The sequence below is a fragment of the Poecilia mexicana genome, unplaced genomic scaffold (genome assembly GCF_051168715.1).
Source record: "Poecilia mexicana isolate PSO_F unplaced genomic scaffold, ASM5116871v1 scaffold_19, whole genome shotgun sequence".
Classification (NCBI taxonomy): Eukaryota; Metazoa; Chordata; class Actinopteri; order Cyprinodontiformes; family Poeciliidae; genus Poecilia; species Poecilia mexicana.
Window position 1 is genome coordinate 19,553,100 of NW_028263388.1, and position 24,682 is coordinate 19,577,781.

General features: G+C 39.5%; 3 protein-coding genes across 4 annotated transcripts; 2 read left to right on the forward strand and 1 right to left on the reverse strand.

Annotated features, from left to right (window-relative positions):
- The first annotated feature begins 669 nt into the window (after positions 1-669).
- On the forward strand, positions 670-2,383 carry ddit4 (DNA-damage-inducible transcript 4). Its single transcript, XM_014976878.2, has 3 exons — positions 670-816; positions 1,042-1,264; positions 1,355-2,383. The coding sequence occupies exons 2-3, from the start codon at positions 1,087-1,089 to the stop codon at positions 1,852-1,854; spliced, it is 678 nt and encodes a 225-aa protein (XP_014832364.1). The 5' UTR covers positions 670-816; positions 1,042-1,086; the 3' UTR covers positions 1,855-2,383.
- Positions 2,384-5,900: 3,517 nt separating this feature from the next.
- Positions 5,901-11,163, reverse strand: dnajb12b (DnaJ heat shock protein family (Hsp40) member B12b). 2 transcript variants are annotated; one of them, XM_014976880.2, is made up of 8 exons: positions 11,002-11,163; positions 8,890-9,067; positions 8,656-8,801; positions 8,404-8,577; positions 8,247-8,317; positions 7,408-7,517; positions 6,539-6,711; positions 5,901-6,424 (listed from the first exon to the last, which is right to left on the reverse strand). In XM_014976880.2, exons 1-8 carry the CDS (start codon positions 11,132-11,134, stop codon positions 6,306-6,308), a joined length of 1,104 nt encoding a protein of 367 aa, XP_014832366.2. In that variant the 5' UTR covers positions 11,135-11,163; the 3' UTR covers positions 5,901-6,305. The 2 variants fall into 2 exon arrangements, with proteins under 2 accessions (XP_014832366.2, XP_087857112.1); XM_088000986.1 differs by having other exon boundaries at positions 8,404-8,801.
- Positions 11,164-16,416: 5,253 nt separating this feature from the next.
- Positions 16,417-23,057, forward strand: scd (stearoyl-CoA desaturase (delta-9-desaturase)). The gene is made up of 6 exons (XM_014976877.2): positions 16,417-16,549; positions 16,805-17,062; positions 18,493-18,623; positions 18,712-18,917; positions 19,531-19,763; positions 20,698-23,057. The coding sequence occupies exons 2-6, from the start codon at positions 16,828-16,830 to the stop codon at positions 20,895-20,897; spliced, it is 1,005 nt and encodes a 334-aa protein (XP_014832363.2). The 5' UTR covers positions 16,417-16,549; positions 16,805-16,827; the 3' UTR covers positions 20,898-23,057.
- The last annotated feature ends 1,625 nt before the right edge of the window (positions 23,058-24,682 follow it).

Consider the following 24,682-nt stretch of genomic DNA (forward strand, 5'->3'; position numbering starts at 1 on the left):
TGACGCTGAGCCAGGTTGGATAGTTTTTCCCTTCATAAATAAAGTCAGTTTGAAAACTACCTTTTATACTTGCATTGGTTCCCTTTGTCTCATTGGTTTGTAGATCTGAAACAAATGTGTCAAGATATCATCAACACTTTAGTCTGAGAATAAATATAATGCTTACTGATGAGGTGAATAAATGGTGGCCTCTTTAACATGTTGCTTTTAATTTATGTTCACATTTATATCATGCAGCTTATTGCGTGTTTGCATCGCTGCGGGTCAGATAAAAAATTCTGATGTAATGCTTGAGAGAAAAACAGGTGACGTAATGTACTGTACACTGCAGCCCTGAACCAGCCTTTGGCAGTGTCCGCATGGACTTTATCCTTTGCTTTTACGGCTGCCAATGCACCAAACAACAACAGCAAAAAAGAACATACCTATTGAGGATGCTATACAAAAGAACCACTATATGACGGTTGTATGCCCAGACAAGTCCCTGTACATTTCCACTACAGTGGGGTTGAAGCCACCCCTCCCTCTAAACCTCTTTCTCCTCCTGTTTGTCTTTCTTCTCTGCTGGCATGTTACCAGGCAAGATACAGCTCACAAGCCGTGCCCCTCTTTTTGATTGGCTGGTTGGGGTAAAGTGGGCGTGGCCTAGTTCAGGGCATATATAAGCATTGTTGCAGGGGCAAAGAGACTGCGGAGTTCGACAGCTGCTGAAAGAACGGGAAGGAGGAGTGGACGGTGGAAGTTTCTAGAGAATAACTATCCAATTTTTTCAACAAAAACAACGACTACGCACTTTAACAGCTTTATTTCAAAACTGTAAGTATTAATATTTGTTAGTTTTGCTGAAATTAGAGCTAATTTGACTAGCTTAAGCTGCTTAAGTATTGCTGATGCTAGTTTTAAACGTCTGCATTTCTTTATTGTAATTAAGATGGCATATTTTCTATCTCTTTTACTTATTTTTTAATGTTTTTTTTTTTTTTTGAAAAGTGGTTGAAGTCTTATGTTAATTTGTGGTCTTTGTGTCTCCTCATAAAACAGTTGAAATCTTACACGCATCTGTTGAACACTAAAGAGAAGACCAACATGCCTGAAGTCTTTGCACCAATAGAGGCTGGAAGTATACCTCCGTCCCCAGTGGACAGCAGTCCCAGAAGACTGTCCTGGGGGAAACTGGTCCAAAGACTGGCTGATTTCAGCACAAACGACAGCAGCATTGAATCAGGGTCCAATAATGGCAGCAGGAGTGATCTTTCAGACTCAGGTGAGCGTTTCCTTCCAAATCTGTTGAAATCCTATTGGAGGTTTTTCTTATAACGCTTGAAAGTGCTCACTCCCTGCTTCTCCTCTGCAGGCTCTGATGTCTTCAATGATCTGTGTCCTGCGAATGATGACCTTTTCTTTGACCCAATGGAGGAAGCAATCCTGAAAGAAGTAGTGGACCTCATTGCACGGAGCCTAAGGGAGGCCAAAGACTCAGACTGTGCGTTGAGATGTACCAAGCTGCTCATTCCAGAGAAACTTCTGGAGCACATCGGACAGGAGCTCATCCACCTGGCAGCTAGCGAGCCCTGCGGTTTAAGAGGGGCTCTCATCGACCTCTGCGTGGAGCAAGGGGCCGCCTGCGAGAGCATAGGACAGCTATCCGTGGACCCTTATCTCGTCCCCACATTTCAGCTCACTCTGGTGCTGAGGCTAGAGTCGGGCGGGCTGTGGCCTAAAATCCAGGGACTGTTCAGCTCCAAGTCTCCTTCCACTCCAGCTCCGAGACAAGCTCTAAAACTTAGCACTGGGTTCCGCGTGATTAAAAAGAAACTGTATTCTTCTGAAGGGCTGCTCATAGAGGAATGTTGAATGGACAGGGGGAAAAAAACTCACAGAAAGGCCTTAGAACTTCAAATATGTGATGCCTTTTTGAAGTGTAAGGATTTACTTTGTCATAATGTAGCCTTTTGTTCCTACTGTAAAGGACCTGAAGTTTATGGTACTTGGAACATTTTTTTTCTTTAGCCTAACCATTGTGCTTCATCTTGGTAAACGGGCATTTTGCAAGTATTAAAGTGTGAACCTTAGTTTCTATTGAAACTTTGTTCAGGCAGCTAGCTGTATTCTTTGAATCTCTGTAGATTTATTTTATGTTTTTCCATAAACATGTCAATGAATTGAACTGTAGCCCATCGTGTTAGGGTATCCTTCACACTCCCAGAGTTAAAGCCAGCCAGTGCTTGTGCATTTGCAAGCCACAGCTAAGGTTTCAAACCTCATTCAGTTTTCTGTTGCGTTTGAACCTCATTGCTTTCAACTTTATTTGATATTCAGATTTTCATAATGTTGCACTGTTTTTGTACTTTCATGATCACAAATAAATTATTGTTTTTTTTTTTAATAACAATTCTTTCTCTGTTTTGAAATGTTCTTGTATTTGTGGTTCATTTTAGAGTGGGATTTAGGTGACTCACGGAAATGAGGAGGAGGTGGTCAATTTTAATGTTATAATTGTCATATAAATTATTAGTCTTATAAGGCCTAATATCATAATAATGCGTTTTTTTATTATTAACCGCATAAAAAAACTAATAATTTGGCTGTAAAGCCTTTTGAGCAAACTTGTATTTGGAGATTTAATGTACTCAGTGTTTGTTGACCCATAATCAAACCCTTAAAGCTTATTAGATGTTTCTAAATTTGCGCTAAAAAGAAATGCAGGAAGTTTGGAACTCAACATGGATTTAAACTGTAAATGCTTAAATATCCCCAAAGTATGATACATAGCTTTACAGCAGTAGTGTTACACAATAATGAGGATAATCAACCTTTTTAACGCTGCAGTATTTCTTTACTCAGTGACTATTTACTTTGTGGAAATTGTAATGGAGCAAGGTGTAAATCTAACCTATATAATCTGAAATATATTTATATGAAATTACAGGCAATCACAATGTGCCTCCAATATGTTACAGGTGTTCACAAAAGTTAATCTCAGTAATAAAAAAAAAAAGATGTAAAACTCATATTTTAAAAAGATCTATAATACACAGAGTGACATGTATCTCAATCCTCTACTTCTATTGATTTAGATGCTTAAGGGCTACAACTATTAAACATTTAAATCTAGTTTCTTGAAATGGATTGTTACAAAGGAGGATTTTTAATTCAGACTTACTGAAAGGTATGCTCATGAACTGTTATACGGGATTAACAATAATACCAGAGCTGCACACCAAACGTCATGCGAATAAACTATGTTTTACTACATGCGGTAGCACTTTATTTGACAGGGTGTGCATAAGACTGACATGACACTGTCATAAACATGAAGGAGTCTTTATAAATGTCTATGGCTGCTATTATGAAGTCTCATTCTCTAAATAATGACACTTTTAATCCAAAGTTGCTTTAAAAGTTGCATTAAAAGTCCATTAGAAGTCCTGACTTTGTATTATTTTGTAAATAATGACACTTTAATGCAAAGTTGGCACTTTTAATGGACTTTCAAGGCAACTTTTAAGGAAACTTTGCAGTAAAACTGTCGTTATTTACCAAATAACATTTCATGACAATAGTAACAGACATTCATAAAGACTCCTTCGTGTTCATAACAGGTGTTATGTCATGTTTATGACAGTGTCATGTCAGTATTATGCACACCCCGTCAAGTAAAGTGTTACCCTACTTGCTACACACACAAATACGACACACTTGCAAAAGTGATTAGACGTGGAAAAAGAAGCAAAAATAATGAATCAAGAGTAAAAGTAACAGAGTTTACTACTGAAGTTGTGAGTAGCAGCCATCTTGAAATCCTAACTGGGATTAGTCGGAGTTCTACCACTTTCCAAGCGAGATGTTCGGCTTGGGTTTGGCGTTCCAGTTGATCCCTCCGACTTGGAAGTCGGAATGTCCGAGTTCCGACTAGAAATGGAACGCAGTATTATGGAGTTCGTCAGAGACTCTCAAGTTAGCATTCTTCATCATAATTCTGCATCATATCTATTCTTAATAAGATATCCTTGTATTTCTTAGTTTTATGTAATCTTAAAATCTTATTATTTATATTTTGAACAGAATTACTGAAATAAATTGGCTTTTGGGTGATATCATTCATTCAGATGTAGTGGATATAGTGTTGCTGGGTTCATGCAACAAAATGGATAACATTAGTTGTGTTGAATCAAAACTCAGATGCAACAAAACTCCAAATTACATAATGAGTGTTGACCCAGAACGACAGGGACATTTCTGACTGAAGTTTGTTTTTATGTTAAGTTAAAGTTAACATAAGAGAGAGGAGTACTGACTTCTTCGAACAGATGACCTCACTAAGAACGAAAATGCTTCTCCGTTCTTGACCTCTCAGAAAACGTGTGTACACATCTGCAGTGACACTAGTCTTGAATGTAACAAGCAGTCACACACTCAGTCAGCATAAATCGAGCCACCGTGGTTTTCAAGAGGTTTTCGGGTCAAGGCATCAAATTTTTTTCTCTTAAGTTCCTACCCACAAATTTGTCCGTTTAAACCGGCTGTCATGAGTACGAGCAGAACTTGAAGTTGAAACCAATTCATGACTCAAGCGGAAAAAAAAAAAAAAAAAAAAAAAAAATGTCACTGTGAAAAAGTTGCAACTTCTGCTGAAAACAGCTGAACTTATTTATAGAGAAAAGAATGTGACGCTGCACTCTCTGCTGCTCGGGACAGGCTGCACGTCTCACTCTCAAAAGTGTGAACGTGCGCGCTGCCATGTGTCCACTTCCCAGCCTTAGTCAGCCTCCCAGCACAGTTTGTACTAAATATGCTGACTGAGCTTTTGTTTTGTTTTTTTGTTGTTTTTTTCCCCCCTCTCTCTCTCTCTCTCTTTCTCTCTATCACTCTCTCTCTCTCTCTTCGCCTCCGTGCTTGTTCTGCTCGCAGCAATGAGTCACATTCAACATGTTCAGGCATCCATTTTTATTTTAATCTGGGAGTAGAAACACAGTGGGGGACAAAAAAAAAAAAAAAAAAAAGTGAGACGACGTTCTACTTTTCTCTTAGTTTGGATGATGTATGTAATAAATAAGATACAAAGAATAAATATCGTGTTCCGAACTCATCATTCATGTGACTCTGTAGGAGCTGCATAGATCCATGGCCCCATCAATCCAGAGGTAGAAGAAAAACGAGGTGGTTGGTCAGATGGAACCAAGACTGAACTTTTCGGATTACGTGCGACGTGTGAAGGAAGACGAGTACGAAGCGTTGACCTGAACGCATCATCCCAGCCGTGAGACATGGCACGCTTTTCTTCAGAACAGACAGGGAACGTTGTCAGAACACAATTTTATTTTATTGCAAATCAACGCATGCACTTGTGTTCAGCTAAATACAAAAAATATAAGAAGAAACAGTTGGTGGCCGTAATAAAAGACTTCTGAGGGGCTTTCTGTTGGTCTATCACAATAAATCCCGATTTTATTTCACGTAATGTGAAAAACCTCGAGGGATGTAACTACTTTTTCGACGCCTTGTATCCAAAGTGAAGTGAGGTAACGCCACATGGCCGACCTTCGTTTAATCAAGGGACAAAAAGTGACAGGATTATCTCCTGACTCTTGTCTCTCGAGCACATTAGAACAAAAGACCGTGTCTAACTACGCCCAAACCGTGAGTGCACGTGTTAATCAGAGGCTACACCAATTTCCCTGCATAGTTAGAATGTGCATTTAGAGTCAGTGGAAACAGCTTCTCCTCTGACTTCAGAAAAAAAAAACAAAGAAAAAAAGGAGGAAGCATTCAACATGGTATCTTTTAAACTGCTGTGTAAGTTAACATCCGCATTTCTATTTATAGCTAAACCTTGTGCCTGGTTCGACACTGGCTTCTCAGCCCTACAGAGGTGAAGCAATCTTTTTCATCTTCATGGCTTCTGTTCTTTCGGGCTTCACATCAAATCTACATCTTGTTCCCTTGTCAAGATGTGATAAATGGCTTTGTTTTAATTCATGGCTGTATATATATATATATATATATATATATATATATATACATATATATATATATATACATATATATATATATATATATATATATATATACATACGAAGACTTCTATGTCAATCACGTGAACTTAGAAAAGAGAGTGGAGAGGGAGGAAGTGCTTTACTCGTGTGTCGTTAGCTATGTAAGGCCTTGAGGATGTCGAAGCTTATGTATTTACAGCCTTTGTGTTAGTCATGTTTTGGGATGATTCTAGAAACCTGAAGGCAACAAGAGGAATGATAATCAGAACTAATCCTATTCTGGAGAACTAACGTAAGATTAGCGGCGTTTTAATGCAAGGAGGCCGTGATCTCTGAGAGCTTGGCGCAGCTTGGAGTTCGAGCCCGCTGCGCTCTCTGGTACAGCTCACTGTCTCCAAAATAGCGAGCCCTGTAGAGCATTCCTTCCTCTGCAACAGACCACACAAACAAGTCATGTGAGATATACGAGGAGGGCTGCAAAACCTCTCCGAGCGTTGCAAAAGATTCAGCCTGGCCCGGCCTGATGCAAGACGAAGCCCTACTTTGCTGTTTCTCTTTCCAGCAGTTGTTGCGGAGGTTTGAAATGTAGTCGTCCTCCACGCTCCGCTCCAGATTTTTCAGATTCATGCCAGTGAACTCTTTGGAGAACTGCTCCCCCACGTAATATGGCACCTTCAGGTTCTCAGTCAGCCTCTTCTGCGTGTAGCCAGCTGACCTGACGGGAGATAAGACAAGCATGTGGGAGACATATCATATGACAGCAGGCAGCGCAGGAATGACCCACTGGGCCCTGAATCAACTCGGCTCAGTTCAAAAGGTATTTCAGATTGCAAAAGCAAAAGTTTCCATAAGACAAACGAAACAAAAAAAACTCTAAAACCATCTGTTTCTGAAAATAAAATAAAATTAATAGATTATTTTCATGCAACTTATGACTTTACAATGCCTTGTGAAAATCAAATGTTTTCACATTTAAATCATAAATCCCGATGCATTTTTTGGGTTGTGGAGTATAATTGGGAATAGGAAAGAAAAAAAAAACTAACATATGAACATATGAAAATTGTGTCCGGTTTTCTCTTGCAAAAAAGTCCAGTTTTGGTTAGATTGGATGAAATATTCATTTTATTTCGGGATATCAGAGTAAACAGGTCTGAATACAAATGAGCCTCACACCCGTCAGATTTTTATTTGCAAACCAGTGTCGAGAGTCGCTCTAATAAAGCACACTGAGGTTTGTGGCTGTAATGTGAGAAACAGTTCTAGAGTTCACGGCTAAATTAAGCTGGGTTGGTAATTTTTGCTTAAAGATGATATCTCGTTCAAGTCCTTCTGGGTCAGGCAGATCAACCGTTCGGCTGTGTTATTTAACACTCTTGTGCACCGTTTTAGAACAGGAGGTCAAACTCACGGCCTGAAGCTGAGACTGTAGGAGGGGCTGTTGACCATTATCTGACTGAGAGCCGACACAATCACCAGAATGAGGATGGGCATGACCTGCACAAAGACAGCCAGACCTCCCTGCGGATGTGACACAGAAAAACATCTCTGAAGGGAAGCGTTGTCTCAACCTTGTAAAATGGCGAGCGGCTAAATGCCACCCCCTGCTGGCGATTATGCGACACCACATTATCTGTATGCCGCATTTACTCCGAGAGCTGCAAATATACCATTGCTTGTTCAGAATACCAAAAAGAAAATGCAGAAATTTTAAAGAGTGTTTAAAGTTAAGAATGAGAAACTAAATGAGTTAAAGCATAACTGATGGAATTAAATCGTCAAAATAAAGAAAACAATGTGAAGACATACAAATATAGAAGAAAACTGCTAATTAAAGTAATTAAGTAATGGAGTAAAAATGTAATCAACAACTGATACAGTACTACATAAATAAAGGCAATTTGTAAAAAAAAAAAAAAAAAAACAGCCATAGTAAAACATAATAATGAAAATAGTAATAGTGATAATAGTAATGTAGAGGAAGAAGAACTCATGGTAAGTATGCTACACATAAAATACAAAACTTTGTAAACTATTTTTGTTTAAGCTGCTGTACTGTATGAACAGTAGATATATCAATGGTGAATGATAGTTGTGAAGTAATCAAAGAACAAAACCAGATCTAAAATAAATAAATAAATAAATAAATAAATAAATAAATAAATAAATAAATAAATAAATAAATAAATAAATAAAAATAAAACAATTCATCAGAAGAATGTACAGATAACGTAACAACAATAAACTTACATCTCTTGGTCGCTCTCTTCTCTCCCGCCTCTGGTTACGCATCCGCCCATTAGTGTACACATGACCATTACCTAGAATAGTAAAGAATGGTTTATCAGTTTCATCGTAAGTAGATGGCTGTTGAAAGACAAAGAGATGTAAGAGATGTGACAGTTACTTGATGGATAACCGCCTCCAAAGAACATGTTGAAGAGATCTTCGGGTGAGATGTCTGGCTCGAAATGTCCATTTTCAGGGCCGCTGCTTGACGGATGCCTTCCCTCTTCTCCCCACTGATCGTACTGTCTTCTTTTGTTTGCGTTACTCAGGACGGCGTAGGCATTTCCGATAGCTGCGAGAAATGAACAATTGTGATCCTTTCTACACGTCTGTCTCATGTTTGACTTTTCTGATTTTCTGACCGAATCACCTTTAAATGCTTCTGTGGCGCCCGGCGCTTGATTCTTGTCAGGGTGGAATTTCAGAGCCAGTTTTCTGTACGACCTCTTGAGCTCGTCCTCAGAGAAATCTTTCTGGACTCCGAGGATTTCGTAGAAGTCTTTGCATTGTTTTGTTCTGCGTGCAAAACAGCACGGTTAGGAATATGAAGGGCAGATAAAGAAAAAATGCAACTACGTCAACAGCACCTCCATTTATTCCGTACCTTCTCACGGCCTCCAGCTGCTCTGCCGTGTAAGATCTAGAGGTGTCTGAAGGTTTTTCTTCTGGCTTGGTGTCTTCATGCGGGTCCTGTCGCTGTCGAGGCCCAGAAACGTCGCTGAAGTCTGAGTGGGCGCCATGTCTGGGAGTGAAGCCATTCCTTGCAATTAGGTCCAACAGTGCTGACAATCATACGGTGACAAATGGTTACTACCTGAAGCACTAAGACAGCACTTAAAACCACACAAACCCATGTTTTAGAAATGACATAAGGTCAATTTCTTGAAGCTTTTTCTATAAATACCTGCTACTGTTTGTGCCTAAATTTTTCAGCCAGCTGTTGTTTCAGTTACAGCTGCAAATCTTTAAGGCAATGTCAGCTTTGCAGATTTGGGCAGATTTTGGATGTCAGTTTTGCAGATTTGGGCAGATTTTGGACGATTCTTTGTAAAATACCTTAAGTGTGATCAGATTGGTTGGAGAATGTCCACTTGAATCCACTTTTAAGTCTTCCTCTAGAATTTTCAGTTAGATTAAAGTGTAGTCTTTGACATGAACCGTCATGAATCATCCTGCCACAGCTTTGGCTGTATGTTTAGATTGTTGTCCAGCTGGAAGGTGAACTTCCACACTAATCCCGAGTCGTTTGACACCTCTAAAAGTTTATTTTAATCTAATTTTCAATTATAGTCCATTTGTTTGTCCCCATTAAACTGAAATTACGAATAAAAGAAAATACAAACTGTCAGAAATGCTTGTGAAACAGGGCCCTGGGTGCGCCGACATCACTCTGAACTACGGAAGCCCAAGTAGTTCAGCAGTTAAAAAAAATAAATCCAGATTTTTCAAACAATTTCCTAAATTTAAATTAATTTATTGCAGAGCTCTAAACACAGCTGAAATCCATCTAATTAGAAGTATCAGATCAGAGTGAATGAGGTTGAATACAAACATACATAATACAATAGCAACAACATGACAAAAAGAAAAGATTTTTGTTATGTAAATTATATATATATATATATATATATATATATATATATATATATATATATATATATTCCCTTCTCACCCTCCGCGGGTGGTCTCTTTCATCCTCTGAGCTCGGATCCTCTACCAGAGGCCTGGGAGCTTGAGGGTTCTGCGCAGTATCTTGGCTGTACCTAGAACTGCACATTTCTGGACTGAGATGTCTGATGTTGTTCCTGGGATCTGTTTGAGCCACTGCTCCAGTTTGGGGGTGACTGCCCCGAGGGCCCCGATGACCACAGGCACCACTGTGGTCTTCACCTTCCAGGCCTTCTCCAGTTCCTCTCTGAGGCCCTGGTACTTCTCCAGTTTCTCATGCTCCTTTTTCCTGATGTTGTGGTCACTTGGTATTGCTACATCCACCACAACGGCTTTCCTCTGTTCTTTATCCACCACCACAATGTCCGGTTGGTTCGCCATTACCATCTTGTCTGTCTGGATCTGGAAGTCCCACAGGATCTTAGCTCGGTCATTCTCCACCACCTTTGGGGGTGTTCCCCACTTTGACCTCGGGGCTTCCAGTCCATATTCTGCACAGATGTTCCTGTACATATGTCCTGCACAGATGTCCCATATATATATATATATATATATATATATATATATATATATATATATATATATATATATATATATATATATATATATATATATATAATGCTCCTTACAATTTGTAATTCTGTACTCCCTTGGTTTATCACATATAACATAAAACATGAAGCTTTGTGATTTTACTGTAACAAAATGTGTGAGGAAAAAAAACAGTATGAATAGCGCTATTTAAGGATGCTGGTAATCTAGGTCCCTCCCCTGTCCTGTTGTTGACCGCCGGATCTCTAGGTTTATTTTTCTATTCATATTTCCTGACACATTCAAACCCAAAATAGGAATGAAAGGGAACATCAGCTTTGCGTATTGTCGAGCTTAACATTACAGTGTAATAGTAAAGGAGTCAGCTAGTAATGCTATTACAGGCCCTGACTGTATGCTGTATGCGCAGCTCCTCTGGGATGGAGGTGCTGCTGCAGGTGATGATGCTGCAACTACAGGGTCCTCATCGCGCACCACCATCATAGCTCTTGCTTACCTTGAGCTTTCTCTGTTGGGAAGAGTCTCTGTGCCTTCTCCAAGAACCTCAGCGCCTTTTCAGGCTGGTGAATCTTTAAAGCTGCGGCAGCAATGTCAATGCAGCGCTCCGCCTCGTCCCTGTTTACTTCCATTGCAGCAACAGCGGCGGCAGCAGCAGCAACAACAATGGCTATAAATACAACCGCTACCTAATTAAAATGCGAGTACATTGTAAATAGACTAAAGTCATTCAGTTATGAAAATATTTACTTATTAGCATAGGAGCAAATTTTTACTGCCGGTGCCCAGGCTTGTCCCGTTTGTTTAATAAAAATGATTAAGGTGGCATCATCGGTGCTATACATCAAATCTCCTCTAGATGGCGACAAAGTCGCCAGCTTTCCAAATGTAGGTCAGCCAGCCAGGAAGAAACGCAAAACTGTGATGACCCGGAGTTACATAGAGTCAAGTTTCACTTTTACACTTTTGCGCAACTACACGTTAGCTTACGGTGATTTTGTGATAACCTCATGATGCATTCAAGTACAATACGCACATTTGATAATTTGCACTGAAATGGATCTGACGTGATGTGTTGTTATAGAATAGAATAGAATAGAATAGAATAGAATAGAATAGAATAGAATAGAATAGAATAGAATAGACCTTTTTGATCAAGATTGGGGGAATTTCAGAATTAACAGCAGCAACATAAAATGACATCAGGGCAATTGTATTCACACAAAAATAAAAATATGAAAATAAAGGCATTAAAATATTCAAATGAAAATACATGTGAAATGAACGTGTATACATTGCATTAAAAACAGTAGACAATTCACAATATGAAACTGTGCAAACAAAGCAGTGCAAATACAAGCAGAAATTTTATTTGAAATGAGTAAAACTGTGCAAATAACTATGCAAACACCAGCAGGGATGTAGAAATTTACTCAGCTTGTTGTGGAGCGGTGATGGTTACAGTCTAACAGGATCTGGGAAGAAAGATGTCTGATAACACTATTTTGTGCACTTAAAATGGAGCAGTCTGATATTGAAAGGTCCAGTTCATCAACAGCTTCATGTATGGAGTGGGAGACATTATCCAACAGTGATGTTACTTTAGCTAGAGTTATTCTTATGGTCTATGTCTCCCATAGAAGATACTTGATCGCTTTCACTTGGTTTTACTTTTGTATTTTTCCCTAATAAATTAGTCATTATTTTAAATGCTACAAATGAATAACATCAAACATCAAAGTTTAAACTACCCATAGGCAACAGGACATCCAGGTGGCAGTTTTAAGGGAGACCCCAGGTCTCCCACACTAATTATGCTATACAGTTTAATGGATATTTTTGTGGCAAAGTATGCCTAATTATAACATTTTATTTTTGTTATTTATGTGCTGGTAAGTAATAATTAATATTAAACCAGAAATTGAAGTGGTCACTATTTAATTAAAACTGCTCATCACAGACTCTCTCAGTTAAACATGTGTGGGCTTGAGCTATCTTGCTGGGAAAGGATGGGAAATATGTCTCTATATGTGCAAATCACAAAGAAACATACTCTGAAAGACTTATTGTAGCAAATGGTTATACTACAAACATATTTAAAAGTTATTACAATTAATTATTTTTATAAGAAAAAAATATTTTGTTTTGTGATATTTTCATACATAATTTGGTGTACTGCTTCTTTTAAATGCACCACGGAGTTACGAGGCTGCCGTAAAGTGTAGTAGATGCGCGCGCACGGCAGAGAAACATCTCGAAGGGGAAATTCGATTCGGCACATCCGCTTATATTTTGGTTCACGCGCCATTAAAAGTAGTTAACGGCCGTTAAAGTTCAACGCAGCACATTAATATACAACTAGAAAATTCCGCAGAAATTTTAAGGGGCATGCCAAAGTGTGCCCGTCGGTTTTTAATCAAGCGTTCTAATGCAAAAAATTAGCATTAATGCTAAAGAAAGCTTCAATGTAGTCAATAACCTGTGGTGAGTCAGAAACATGTTGACTAAACTGCACCTGTACCATTCAGTATGTTGAAATTAATGCATAAGCCAAAATGCTAATATTAGCGTGAAGACTAATATTCATGTAGGATGTTAGGATGTGCACTGCCTTGCTGCGCAAGGCAGTGCACTAGTGGGGGCAGTAAAATGCTAAACTTGTGCTAATGTTAATGAACTGCCTTGCTGCGCAAGGCAGTTCACTATCCTGAGGAAAAAAAAATGCGAAAAAAGCTTAATATTATTGCAACGCCTACGGCGTTGCACTAGCATGAGAGGAATATGCAGACTTTTATTTTGAAACTTTCAGTAGGCTTCATTTTAACCACCACACCAATTCAATGTGTAAAAGTAGTTTGTTTAAACATTTCACATAAAGCCCAAAGCTGATGTGAAAAATATCAAGGCTTTTATTTTGAAATTTTCATTAAGCTTCATTTTAATTGACCACAGCAATAAAATGTGTAACAGTGGTTGGGTTAATCCAACTATATAATGCCCAAAACAGCAAGTAGTTCTAAATGCCAGTTCAGCCCTAATCTGTGGTATCTGAAAGTTCCGCCATGTTGTAGTTCTGACCTTCAGTCATTGTAGTTCTAAAGAGCAGCTCAACTATCATGTTAGTGAGACACACAGGGAGAGAGAATTCTAACTGTTTGAAGCAGTTAGTTTTTCTGATCAAAGCGGCTTACTGTTCAGCATCCATAAGAGCAATCCGAAAACTTTTTGAAGCATATAAGAGGGCAATTTCTTGTCTCCGATGGAAACACGATTTAAATCTGTAGTTGTCTCTGCACTAACCTGAGAGAAAAACATAATAAAGGCCCAAGAGGAATATTCAGGCTTTTATTTTGAAATTTTCAGTAAGCTTCATTTTAAATGGCCACACTAATCCAATATCTAACAGTGGTTGGGTTAAACCAGTTTATATATAATGCCCAGAACATTCTGCCCTGTCTGTAGTTATAACATTCTGCTCACCTTCTTTCTGTAATAAGTCAGAGTTCCACCATTATTTACTTCTTAACTGCCAGCTCAGCCCTCCTTTGTAATGATTGAGGGTTCCACCATGTTGACCTTCCGACCTTCTGCTCAGGCCTCTGTAGTAAAGTGTTCCATCGTGTTTAGAACTACAAAGATGGTGTTTTTGTAGTCCTAAGGAGCAGTTTGGCTTTTGTCTGTGTTCTGTTGCTATAGTGACCAAGCCTCCCCCTGTGTTTCTCCAGACAGGGGGAGAAACAATTCTATCTGTTTGAGCCAGCCAGTTTCACTCCAAAAAGCTGTTCGAACAACTCCTTTCCATTCGGGAACCGTGATACGTATTCGAAAACCGTTTGAAGCGTATGAGAGGGCTATTTGTCGTCTCATTTAGTACCGCGATTCATATCTGTAGCTCATTCACAGTAATTGCAGTGATGAGAGAAAAATGGTGTGCGCTGAGCTCAGAACTTTTTGCAGAAATGTATGTAAAAAGAGCAATTACATGATGTAAAAATTGTCAAGGCTTTTATTTTGAAAAATTTCAATAAGCTTCATTTGAAATTGCCACACTAATTTCATGTGTAATAGTGATCAGGTTAAATCAGTTATATAATGCTCAAAGCACAAGTTGTTTATAATACCAGCCAACTCCTCCTCTGTAATAACTGAGTGTTCCGCCATGTTGTAGTTCTGACATGCTGGTCAGGCCTCTATTTTAACTGAGTCTTGGCCATAGATAGAACTACAGTTATGGCAGTTATGGCTGCTGGTTTGTAGTCCAAACCAGCAGCCTTTCTCTGGATTCTGTTGCTCTAGCGATTGGCCCTCAGCCAACTGCTGTGTGTGTGAGACAGAAAGCTGGGGAAGGATTTCAATCTTTAAGACAACCATGAAATGCTAATGTTAATGAAATGCCTTGCTGCGCAAGGCAGTTCACTATCCTGAGAAAAAAAACATAAAAAAAAGATTTTCATTTTTGCATCGCCTACGGCGATGCACTTTTGTCAGTGCAATTTTCAGAGTTTTATTTTGAAACTTTCAGTAAACTTAATTTTCATAACCACACTAATCCAATGTGTAACAGTGGTTTGGTTAATCCACCTGTATAATGCCCAAAACAGGAAGTAGTTCTAACTGCCAGCTCAGGCCTCCTCTGTAATAATTGAGTGTTCCGCCATGTTGTAGTTCTGACCTTCTGCTCTGCCCTCTGCATTAAAGTGTTCCGCCATATTTAGAACTACAGAGTCTTTGTAGTCCAAACCCCAGCAGTTCTCCCTCTCTGCATTCTGTTGCTATAGTGATGAAAGTGCCCTGTGTGTGTCAGACTTATCTATCTTTATGAGACACCCAGTCAGTTTTAATGGAAAAAGCAGTCCGAACGACTGCTTCCCGTTCGGGTTCCGTAAGTCCGATCCAAAAACCGTTTGAAGCATATGAGAGGGCTATTTCTCATCTCATCTATTACCGCGATTCATATCTGTAGCTCAATCACAGTAATTGCAGTGATGAGAGAAAAATGGTGTGCGCTGAGCTCAGAGATTTTTCAGAAATGTATGTAAAACACTGGAGAGGAGCGTCAGTTATCCTGTCCCAAAACTTTGCTCTGAAGCACCTGGACCGAAAACCATAAGCCCTAGGGAAATTTTGAAAACATTTTACCGGAGCAGGCATTCGTATCAATGTCATGACCGACTTTCATACCAATAGAGCAATTTTTGCACCCATGAGAGCGATTTCAAAATTATTTTGGGGTCAAAATTCCACTCTTTTTCTCACTCTAAAAAGCGGCAGTTGGTTTCAGTTACACTCTAAGGTTTCGGCAGTTGGAAATTTCGCTCGTTTTTCGCTTTTTACGTCGCCGTCGTAACTCCGATCCCCAATAAAAGTAATAGCTCCAATGCCGGGATCGAGACACACGTTTTGATACCACTTTTGTGGGTGGGCACGCAGCGGTACGAGCCGCATTAACGGTAATGGAAGAAGTTGTTATAATAATAATAATATCCAGGCGTTCTATTGGGTGTAGAACAATAGGTGCCTGCCATGCAATGCATGGAGGCAGTGACTGACCTGCGAAGCAGGTCAGTCACTGCTCTCCTTATGCATTGCTAATGGCATGCCCCAACTAGTCTTTTACGTAGTTTTATTTATATATATAAAACCAGTATTTAAAACCAACTTATCAAAAACAGTCGCAGGTTTTATCCGTAACCCGTTTTATAATGCGGGTAGTGGCAATACGATTGCACTTTAATTCAATACAAGTCTAGACAGCAGCGGAAAGGAACCACAGCAGCTGCTCTATGGTGGGAGGTTAAAACATACATCTGGCTGGTCATCGAATGAATAAAAGGTGAACAGCAGATAAAGAGACAGCCAATCAGAATCAAATGTGAGGCGGCATCAGAGCTGTGATTGGTCGAGCTCATCGGAGGCTGAGTCTCTCATTGATGCTCGCCGCAGCGCTGACTACCACTCTCTTTCTGGGTTACTGTAATTTTAGGTCAGACACCGATTTTGACTCCTTCCTTAGCCCCAGAAATATTCATTTTACCTTTCTTTACTTGGTGAGTTGTGAGTTATGTTTTTTATTTATTATTATTGTAAAATTTTAAGCCAGTGTTACGCAACGTTGTCATTGCCCGCATCTTCGTTACATGACCACTCGTTTTTTTTTCCTCACCAGCGCCAACTAGCAACTTGCCAGTCTTGTTAGCTAAAACAGTAATTAGCATGTTCTCAGTGAGCAGCATTTTTTTTAAGCCTTCTGTGTCGCTGCTTCGTTTCTTATGTACAGATGTGTATTTATTTTTTTCCTTTAGAGCATCACTCATCCGAAGCCGACATGACGGGGTCTGAGCCGTTTGAAAAGCAGCAACAGCACACGTCGGTCAACGGGGACGTTTGCTCAGAGGCAGCCGGAGAAGATGCGTTTGATCACACCTACAAGGAGAAGGAAGGCCCGAAACCTTCTAAGATCCTAGTCTGGAGAAACATCATCCTCATGACTCTGTTGCATTTAGGAGCAGTTTACGGCTTATTCCTCATCCCTTCTGCATCTCCCTCTACGTTGCTTTGGTGTAAGTAAAATCAAACCAAAGGAGCTCGTGAGAAAAGCTACATGTCAGAGCTTGTTTGCACATAGTTTATGTTTTTGTTTTTATTGAGGATCATATTTCATCAAATGATCAGCTGTCAAAGCAACAGGGCTCAGTTGCTTACAGAGAATGTTCTCGTTATGCTTTTACAACGCTTTGGAAAAGTATTTTACAGCCACAACACTCATTATATTTGATGTAATATGCCAACATAAATTAGTGGACACCTGTGAAGTGGAAGGAAACGGATAAATGGCTTTTGACATTTTTTACACCTAAAATCTTGAATGTGGAAGAATGTGCTCTGGTCAGTTAGGACTAATATACAATAATATCATGTGCATGTAAAGCACTATGTTTTATGGAAAAATGACTCTGCGCATCACCCTGAATGCAACATCCTTACAGGGAAGCATGGTGGCAACTTTGGGGGTGTTTTTCTTTAGCAGATAGAGATGCGGATACTTTACAGGGTTGAATAAAAGATGGATGGAGCACAGGATCTGGGGCTGAGGTTGAAGTTGATCTCTAGCAGGGCTGGCACTCTTAAATGTAAAGCCAACATTACAACAGCATAGTTTATATTAAACTTATTCATGTGAGAATGGCCCAGTCAAACTTCACAATTAGTTGCTGCCTTGTATTGGCCTATAGTACAAAATCCCTGTGAAATATGTTGAAGTTTCCAGTCATAAAATAAAATGTAGAAAAGTTCATGGGGTATGAATGCTTCTTCAAGGCTGTGTATGTTTATAGCCAAGATGCACGAGTGCCAGGAAAGTAAGTAAATACTCTTTAACATTAGATTCACAGTGTTAGATCTTTAATCAAGTAACAAAATAACGTGAAAGCAAATAAATGTAGGCTAGTTGGAAAAATGATTACCTTTATATTCACATTAAATAATTAAATCCCTCTTCCATTATCAGTAATGAAGGGGTGAGTTCAGTCACAAGGTTATGTAATTTTTGGTGTCACAAAGAAACAAAAGTAGCCCCGCTGCATTTCAATGATTCAAATGGTGCGCTTTTGTGCAACTAAAACAACAGTGCAGATGTTTATACAAAAACATCTTGTGTTTGTGGCCTTCTAAATATGCATTTGGTTTATTGGTTACCTTGCACGTCGCAGTGGTGCTTGAGGAACGGGAAGTAGTTTCAGACAAACAATTGCTATTTAGGTGAAAGTTTGATTGCGTTAAGGGCGGATGACTCATGTATTCCAACTTCCGGCACCAGCTTGTCTTGTTTTGTTTACAATCTCAAACTCAAGGTTTATGTGCAAGTAAGTAACCCTGGGTTGTTTTCTGATAAGTCTATAATCAAGTCTTGCCTTAATAAACAGAAAACAAGACCTTGTCATATTTTAGCTTTATCTTTATTCCTCTGTATGTTTGTTTTGTCTCTCCACAGCTATGACCTGCTTTCTGATAAGTGCTTTAGGAATTACTGCAGGGGCTCACCGCTTGTGGAGCCACAGGACCTACAAAGCTTCATTACCTCTGAGGATCTTCCTCGCTGTTGGTAATTCCATGGCTTTTCAGGTGTGTATATATATAAAAAAAAAAAAGAGTAACACACTGTGGTTAATATCTCAGTTGGTGCAAACGTTGTTTGAACTCAAAACTCTAGAACGATATATTCGAATGGGCTCGAGACCACCGGGTTCATCACAAATACTCGGAGACGGACGCAGACCCCCACAACGCCAGAAGGGGCTTCTTCTTCTCCCACATCGGCTGGCTGCTGGTGCGCAAACATCCCGACGTCATCGAGAAGGGAGGCAAGCTGGAGCTGAGCGACCTGCTAAGCGACAAAGTTGTAATGTTTCAGAGGAGGTAAGCTAATTTACATAAATATGCTTGTGTTGAGTCTTAAAGAATGAGGTCAAATATGATCTCTGTTGATAGTATTCGTGCTCACATTTGGTCACGGCACAGCTATAAACCTGAATGCATTATGTCTGAATTTTGTGTGTTAGCTCAACATAACAGCAGGAACATCCAGATCCTCCTGCAGCTTGTTTTCTTTCTTTAAAAAAATATCCATATACCTGTAAGGCTTTCATACAGACAACAAATTAGACACAAATTGATTCCGACTAGTTGCTCAAGGTTGAATTAAGGGGCATCAGAGAAAAACGGATGAGTGCATACCCCCTTTCTCAGATTTTTATTTGCAAAATCTTGTATCCTTTTTTCCTTGCACTTACAATCACAATATGCTGATCTATCAAATAAAGTCCAATTAATATACATAGAACATTTTCCATGAAAAATTGCAACAATAAAAAGAAGGGTTATGAATATTTTGTAGAGGTGCTGTAGAGAACAAAATATTAAGACCTGCAGAGAAACTTAAAGCTCAACTAAAAGTGTCTCGAAGAGAATAGAGTTCGTATTTGTATTTCTTAATTTGGTGTCTTCTGCCTCCTGTCTGCCTCTCCCACAGGCACTACAAGCTCTCTGTGCTGCTGATGTGCTTCTTTATCCCGATGTTCGTGCCTTGGTACTTCTGGGGCGAGTCCCTGTGGGTGGCGTACTTCGTCCCGGCTCTGCTGAGGTACACCTTGGTGCTGAACGCCACCTGGCTGGTGAACAGCGCGGCGCACATGTGGGGAAACCGGCCGTACGACCAGAACATCAACCCGAGGGAGAACAGATTTGTCACTTTCAGCGCCATAGGTAGATAAAAACACCCCTAACACTTATTTTAACTTTAATTTATACATAATTCAAGTTGCACCTTGAATAGACTAAGTCAGGGATTAGTTTAATCCTGTTTTCAGTGTTGAATAAAAGTTATTGAACCTAAGTATTAGAAAAATTGATGCTAGCAGAAGAATAAACAGCCTAAGCCTGTTTACCTTCGGAGAGACAGTCCTTAAAGACTTTCAGCTGTAGTTGCATCAAAAGAAGCTTCTGCAACACTGAAGCACAATAGCAGGCCACACTTTTCAGATACTTTATGTGTAAAACACATTTTGCAATGGATTATATTCCATCCACTTCGAGAGGCATTGTATTTTTGACATCCTAGGATGTTTTAAGAATGCCATACATCTGAACCTGTAAGCATATATGATCTATTTTGTATTTCAAGTTTTCATGCTGTTCACCTACTCTCCTCACATAGGCATGCACATGTGACTGCATTTGTTGTTGCAAAGCGAAAAAAAAATCGGAGGCAGCCATCTTCTTTTTCTCCCCCCTGCTGTCGTATCGTGCGACAAACGCGAAGAGGTCGAAAGTGACGCCCAGTTTCGACTTCCTGTTTGGGGGGGGTTGCATAAAACTCGGCACAAACATGGCACGGGGGCCGGTTAATGATCCGGATTCAAGTAAGTGAAGAGCAGAAAGGTGATAAGGCGTAAAAATCTGACAAGACGGGCGTGGCCGAGTCTGGAATGACAAGAGGAAGTCAAGCAGGCCTAAAGGAACCTGACAAAATTCCCTGATAAAATCCCTTCCAGGTTAAACTGTCAAAATAAAAACAATATCTGAAAGCATTTTTCAGTTTACATAAGTGCCAACACTTTAAAGATTTTTTATTGAAATTGCGACAGTGAAATGCAAATGTTGTAATTCCTTCTTTTCAAACTCTTGTTTTAAAATCCAGGCGAGGGATTTCACAACTACCACCACACGTTCCCTTACGACTACGCCACCAGCGAGTACGGCTGCAAGCTGAACCTCACCACCTGCTTCATCGACTTCATGTGCTTCCTGGGCCTGGCCAAGGACCGCAAGAGGGTGTCCCGCGAGGTGGTCCTGTCTCGGATACAGCGCACCGGAGAGGGGAGCCACCGCAGTGGCTAAAAAAAAAAAATGGATAAGACACAGAACTGACAATGTCCATTTGAAGAGAAGATGACTAACAGCGCTCTGACGGTTGCTTATTTGCTCATCTTCTGAGGTTTAAATTCAGCGTCACGAGGGCCTTTACCACAATTTGCTTGATTTGGTGGGTTTTTTTTTGTAGCTGTAGCCATACAAAATGTTCAAGTTTCAAAAGAATGCTTTACAATTTTGAGATTTGCGATGTAGATTCAGACCCAGTGCTCAGTTGTTTCAGCTTTTTCATTGTTGAGTTTTAAAATGGGCTATCCTTCACTGTTGTTCAGTCTTCATCAGCATTCAACAATGTAGCTGATTATTTTTATGTATTACATTGATGTTAATTTAACGCTGGTTGGAAACTTCACTTTATTTCCGTGTATAGCACTTTCTAAAACGAGTGCTGTTCTAAAGATTAACTTTATGACTTTTTGAGATTTAAAAATAAATAAATAAATAAATCTTGTTAGTTGACACTCGTTGGCTGTTTTGAAATTTGAAAACCGAGTCAGCTTGTGTTGACGTTTATTTCCATTGCCTTGTGCAGAGAAACTAAAACCAAATTTAAAGCAAAACTTGAAGTTCTCGATAAAATGTTCAGTTTTGCTGCATTTATTCATTAATATAACTAGTGACAGTGATAATATGTTTTCGATAAAGTTCAAAAATACTTCCTGTTCGGTTTTGCATAATTTCGCTGAAAGTGTTCCAATCAGCCTCTTCTATGGTAAAATCTATAGTTTCTTTCTCGCATCACATAGTTGTGAAGGCCAGGCTCTCATTGGTCGGTGCAGCAGCCAGTCACATGACAAATCTATTAGAAAAATAAAACATGCCACTCCTTTTGCATGGCCATATGCTGTAGTAGGTGTTGTGCTGAGGTGATGTGTCAGTGACTGTCATGGCAGAACTGCATTTTGTCGCTGTTGTATCATCCGGACTGTTGTCATGGCGATTCTCTGAGACGGTCTGAAAAAAGGGACTGCCATTTTCAATATGTAGGTGCTTTAATGTTAGTGTTTATCTGCTATTATGGTCTATGGAATGCTTTTATTATTTATGTATGAAAATTTTTTCTCCCTTTTTTGACTTGAAATTTTCTGAACTTTAACTTGATAGTTTTTGCACTCCTTGATTTGGCCGAGTCTTGTGTTGTATATGTGAAATATTATCAAACTGCAGCACCTGCTTTTCTTCTTCGCCAGCAGTCAGACTACAGTACCGTGCAAAAATATTCACACCTTTCTTTTGCTATTTTGTGACGTTACAGCCACAAACGTTTGTGAATCTTATTGGGATTAAACCAGCACAAAGCTTTGCATAATTTCAAAGTAGAAGGAACCTGATACTTTGTGGCAATAATAACTGCCATTAATCAGTGGTCCTCTGCCAGTTATTTTAATTTTTTTGTTTTATTTAGAAACCAGCTCAAGTGAAGTCAAATTGGGATGCAGGCACACGTTTTGATTTGATCTAAATCCTTCTGGATTTCTGCTGTTCCTCCAGAGCGTAGAGGCAAGCCACACTTTTGAGATTGTGTTCTAGTTTACTTTAACTTCAAAATGATATTTTGGAGAAATCAACATCCAAAATAGTAATAAAATAATTTTAAAAAATAAGGAGTTCAGGGCTGAAACGTGACAAATTGTGAAATTTCTTGGCATATTAATATTTTTCAAGGTACTGTGCCTCCTAATGCCTTATGACATGAATCCATTTCTTCACATTCCAGCAGCTCCAAGGTTCAAATACTAAAAGAAAATAGTTTGCAGGTTGAAATACAAGGTGCGACAGTTCTAGTTCTGTTTGACAAATCTTGGGATGACAACTGTGGAAAGTGAAGGGTAGCTTTTTACGTTGGGGGGGAGAAAAAAAACCTTTCACTGGTGCAAATGTTCATTTGGGAGTTTTAACTTGTAGAATAAGGGTCCTGGTAGAGGACAGGAACAGAGATGCCGTGATGTCTTGAGAAATGTCACCACAAGCCGATAGTGTCACTCAGCCGTGCAGTTCCCCAAAAGTACAAAAGTAAGCATTTTCATAACTTCAGGAGGGATTGAAAAGGTTTCCAGTTTGTCAGATTTCAACTGTTTCCTATTCTGAAATAAAAATCACAATATTTTCAATACACTTGGAATCTAATATGTTGGTTGTTGCTTCTTTTTGTGTGCGCGCGCTATCATATTATAGACACTTGACTGCAGATTTGCCTCCTCTGTCTTCACCTTGTTCATTCAGAATACTTTTAGTTTACATTGAGGAAGCGGTATGAATGTCAAAAATAAAACAATGTGTTTTCGCCCTGCAAGGACAACAGTAGTCATCCGATACTTTAACATAAAAGTGTGATAAATGAATATTAAAAACATGGGTACACCTGACTGTGTGAAGGCTGCAGGATCAATAATTTAGAATAATGGACTCAAAGTGATCATTCTCTGTTATATTTTTTTTCCTGAACAGCAGCATCCAAAGGTTTGCAAACACCCGATAAAAACACTAATGAAAATGAATATGAAAAGGCCACATATTACAATACAAAATCAAAGCAATTAGTTTTAGTTAGGGCTGCACAGTGGCACAGTAGAGCTGTTGCCTTGCAGCAAGAAGGTTCTGGGTTCGATTCTCTGCCCCGGTCTTTCTGCATGGAGTTTGCATGTTCTCCCTGTGCATGTGTGGGTTTTCTCCGGGTACTCCGGTTTCCTCCCACACTCCAAAAACATGTCAGGTTAATTGGCCTCTACAAATTGGCTCTAGGTGTGAGTGTGTGTATGCATGGTTGTTTGTCTCTGTGTTGCCCTGCGACAGACTGGCGACCTGTCCAGGGTGTACCCCGCCTCTCGCCCGGAACGATAGCTGGAGATAGGCACCAGCAACCCTCCCGACCCCACTGAGGGACAAGGGTGTAAAGAAAATGGATGGATGGCTTCTCACCTGCAATACATTCATCTGTACATAACCTTGAACATAAGTCCACATCATGAGTAATCTGCCACTGTGGTCAAGAACAACCAATGTCTTCTTTTATTCAGCTCTACTGGTCTGATCAGACACCCAGAAGGTAACGACTAACACAGAGGACTGCGGTACTGTGGAGCAGAAAAATACAAAACTTCTATCAGCCTCTTAAACACATAAATAAAATCCAGGAAAGATCATTTTTAGTTGCGATACACACACATTTTGCCTTTATTGAAAATTGCCAAGAAAGAAAGTTTTAGAAAGTGCCACCAGAAGACACGAGGGGGACCTTCGTGAAAGACTGCAGAAAACCAGGCAAGAGTAGTAAGGGAATCTAAGACGTTTCGTGGTGAAGAATTCGCCCAGTGATTCAGAGGACAAACAGCAGGGTTTTATTTCAAGTCCCTGTGAAATAAAACCCTGCTGTTTAACAAATGACTGGCTGGCTTCACACAGGACGGAGAGGAATGTAAGACCAGCTTGCTGACCTGAGACCAGTTGACATCAGGCTGCCAGGCCAGGACTACTTTGGTTTCCCATCTAAAAAGTTCCATCATTTATTTTTAGCTGTTATAACTTCACGTAAAGAAGATTTATTGCTTTATTTGCTATGTGCATTACATTTTTGCAATGTTAAGCACTTTGAACTGCTGAACTGTGCTACGCAAATAAACTTGATTTGACTAAATTTATGCTAGAGATGTGATTTGCATTTTTTTCTAGAGCTTTTTGTATTTTTTCCCCCCCATCATTATATTGTAAGAATATCGTAACTGACAGGTGCAGCCATCAGGTTTATTATAACT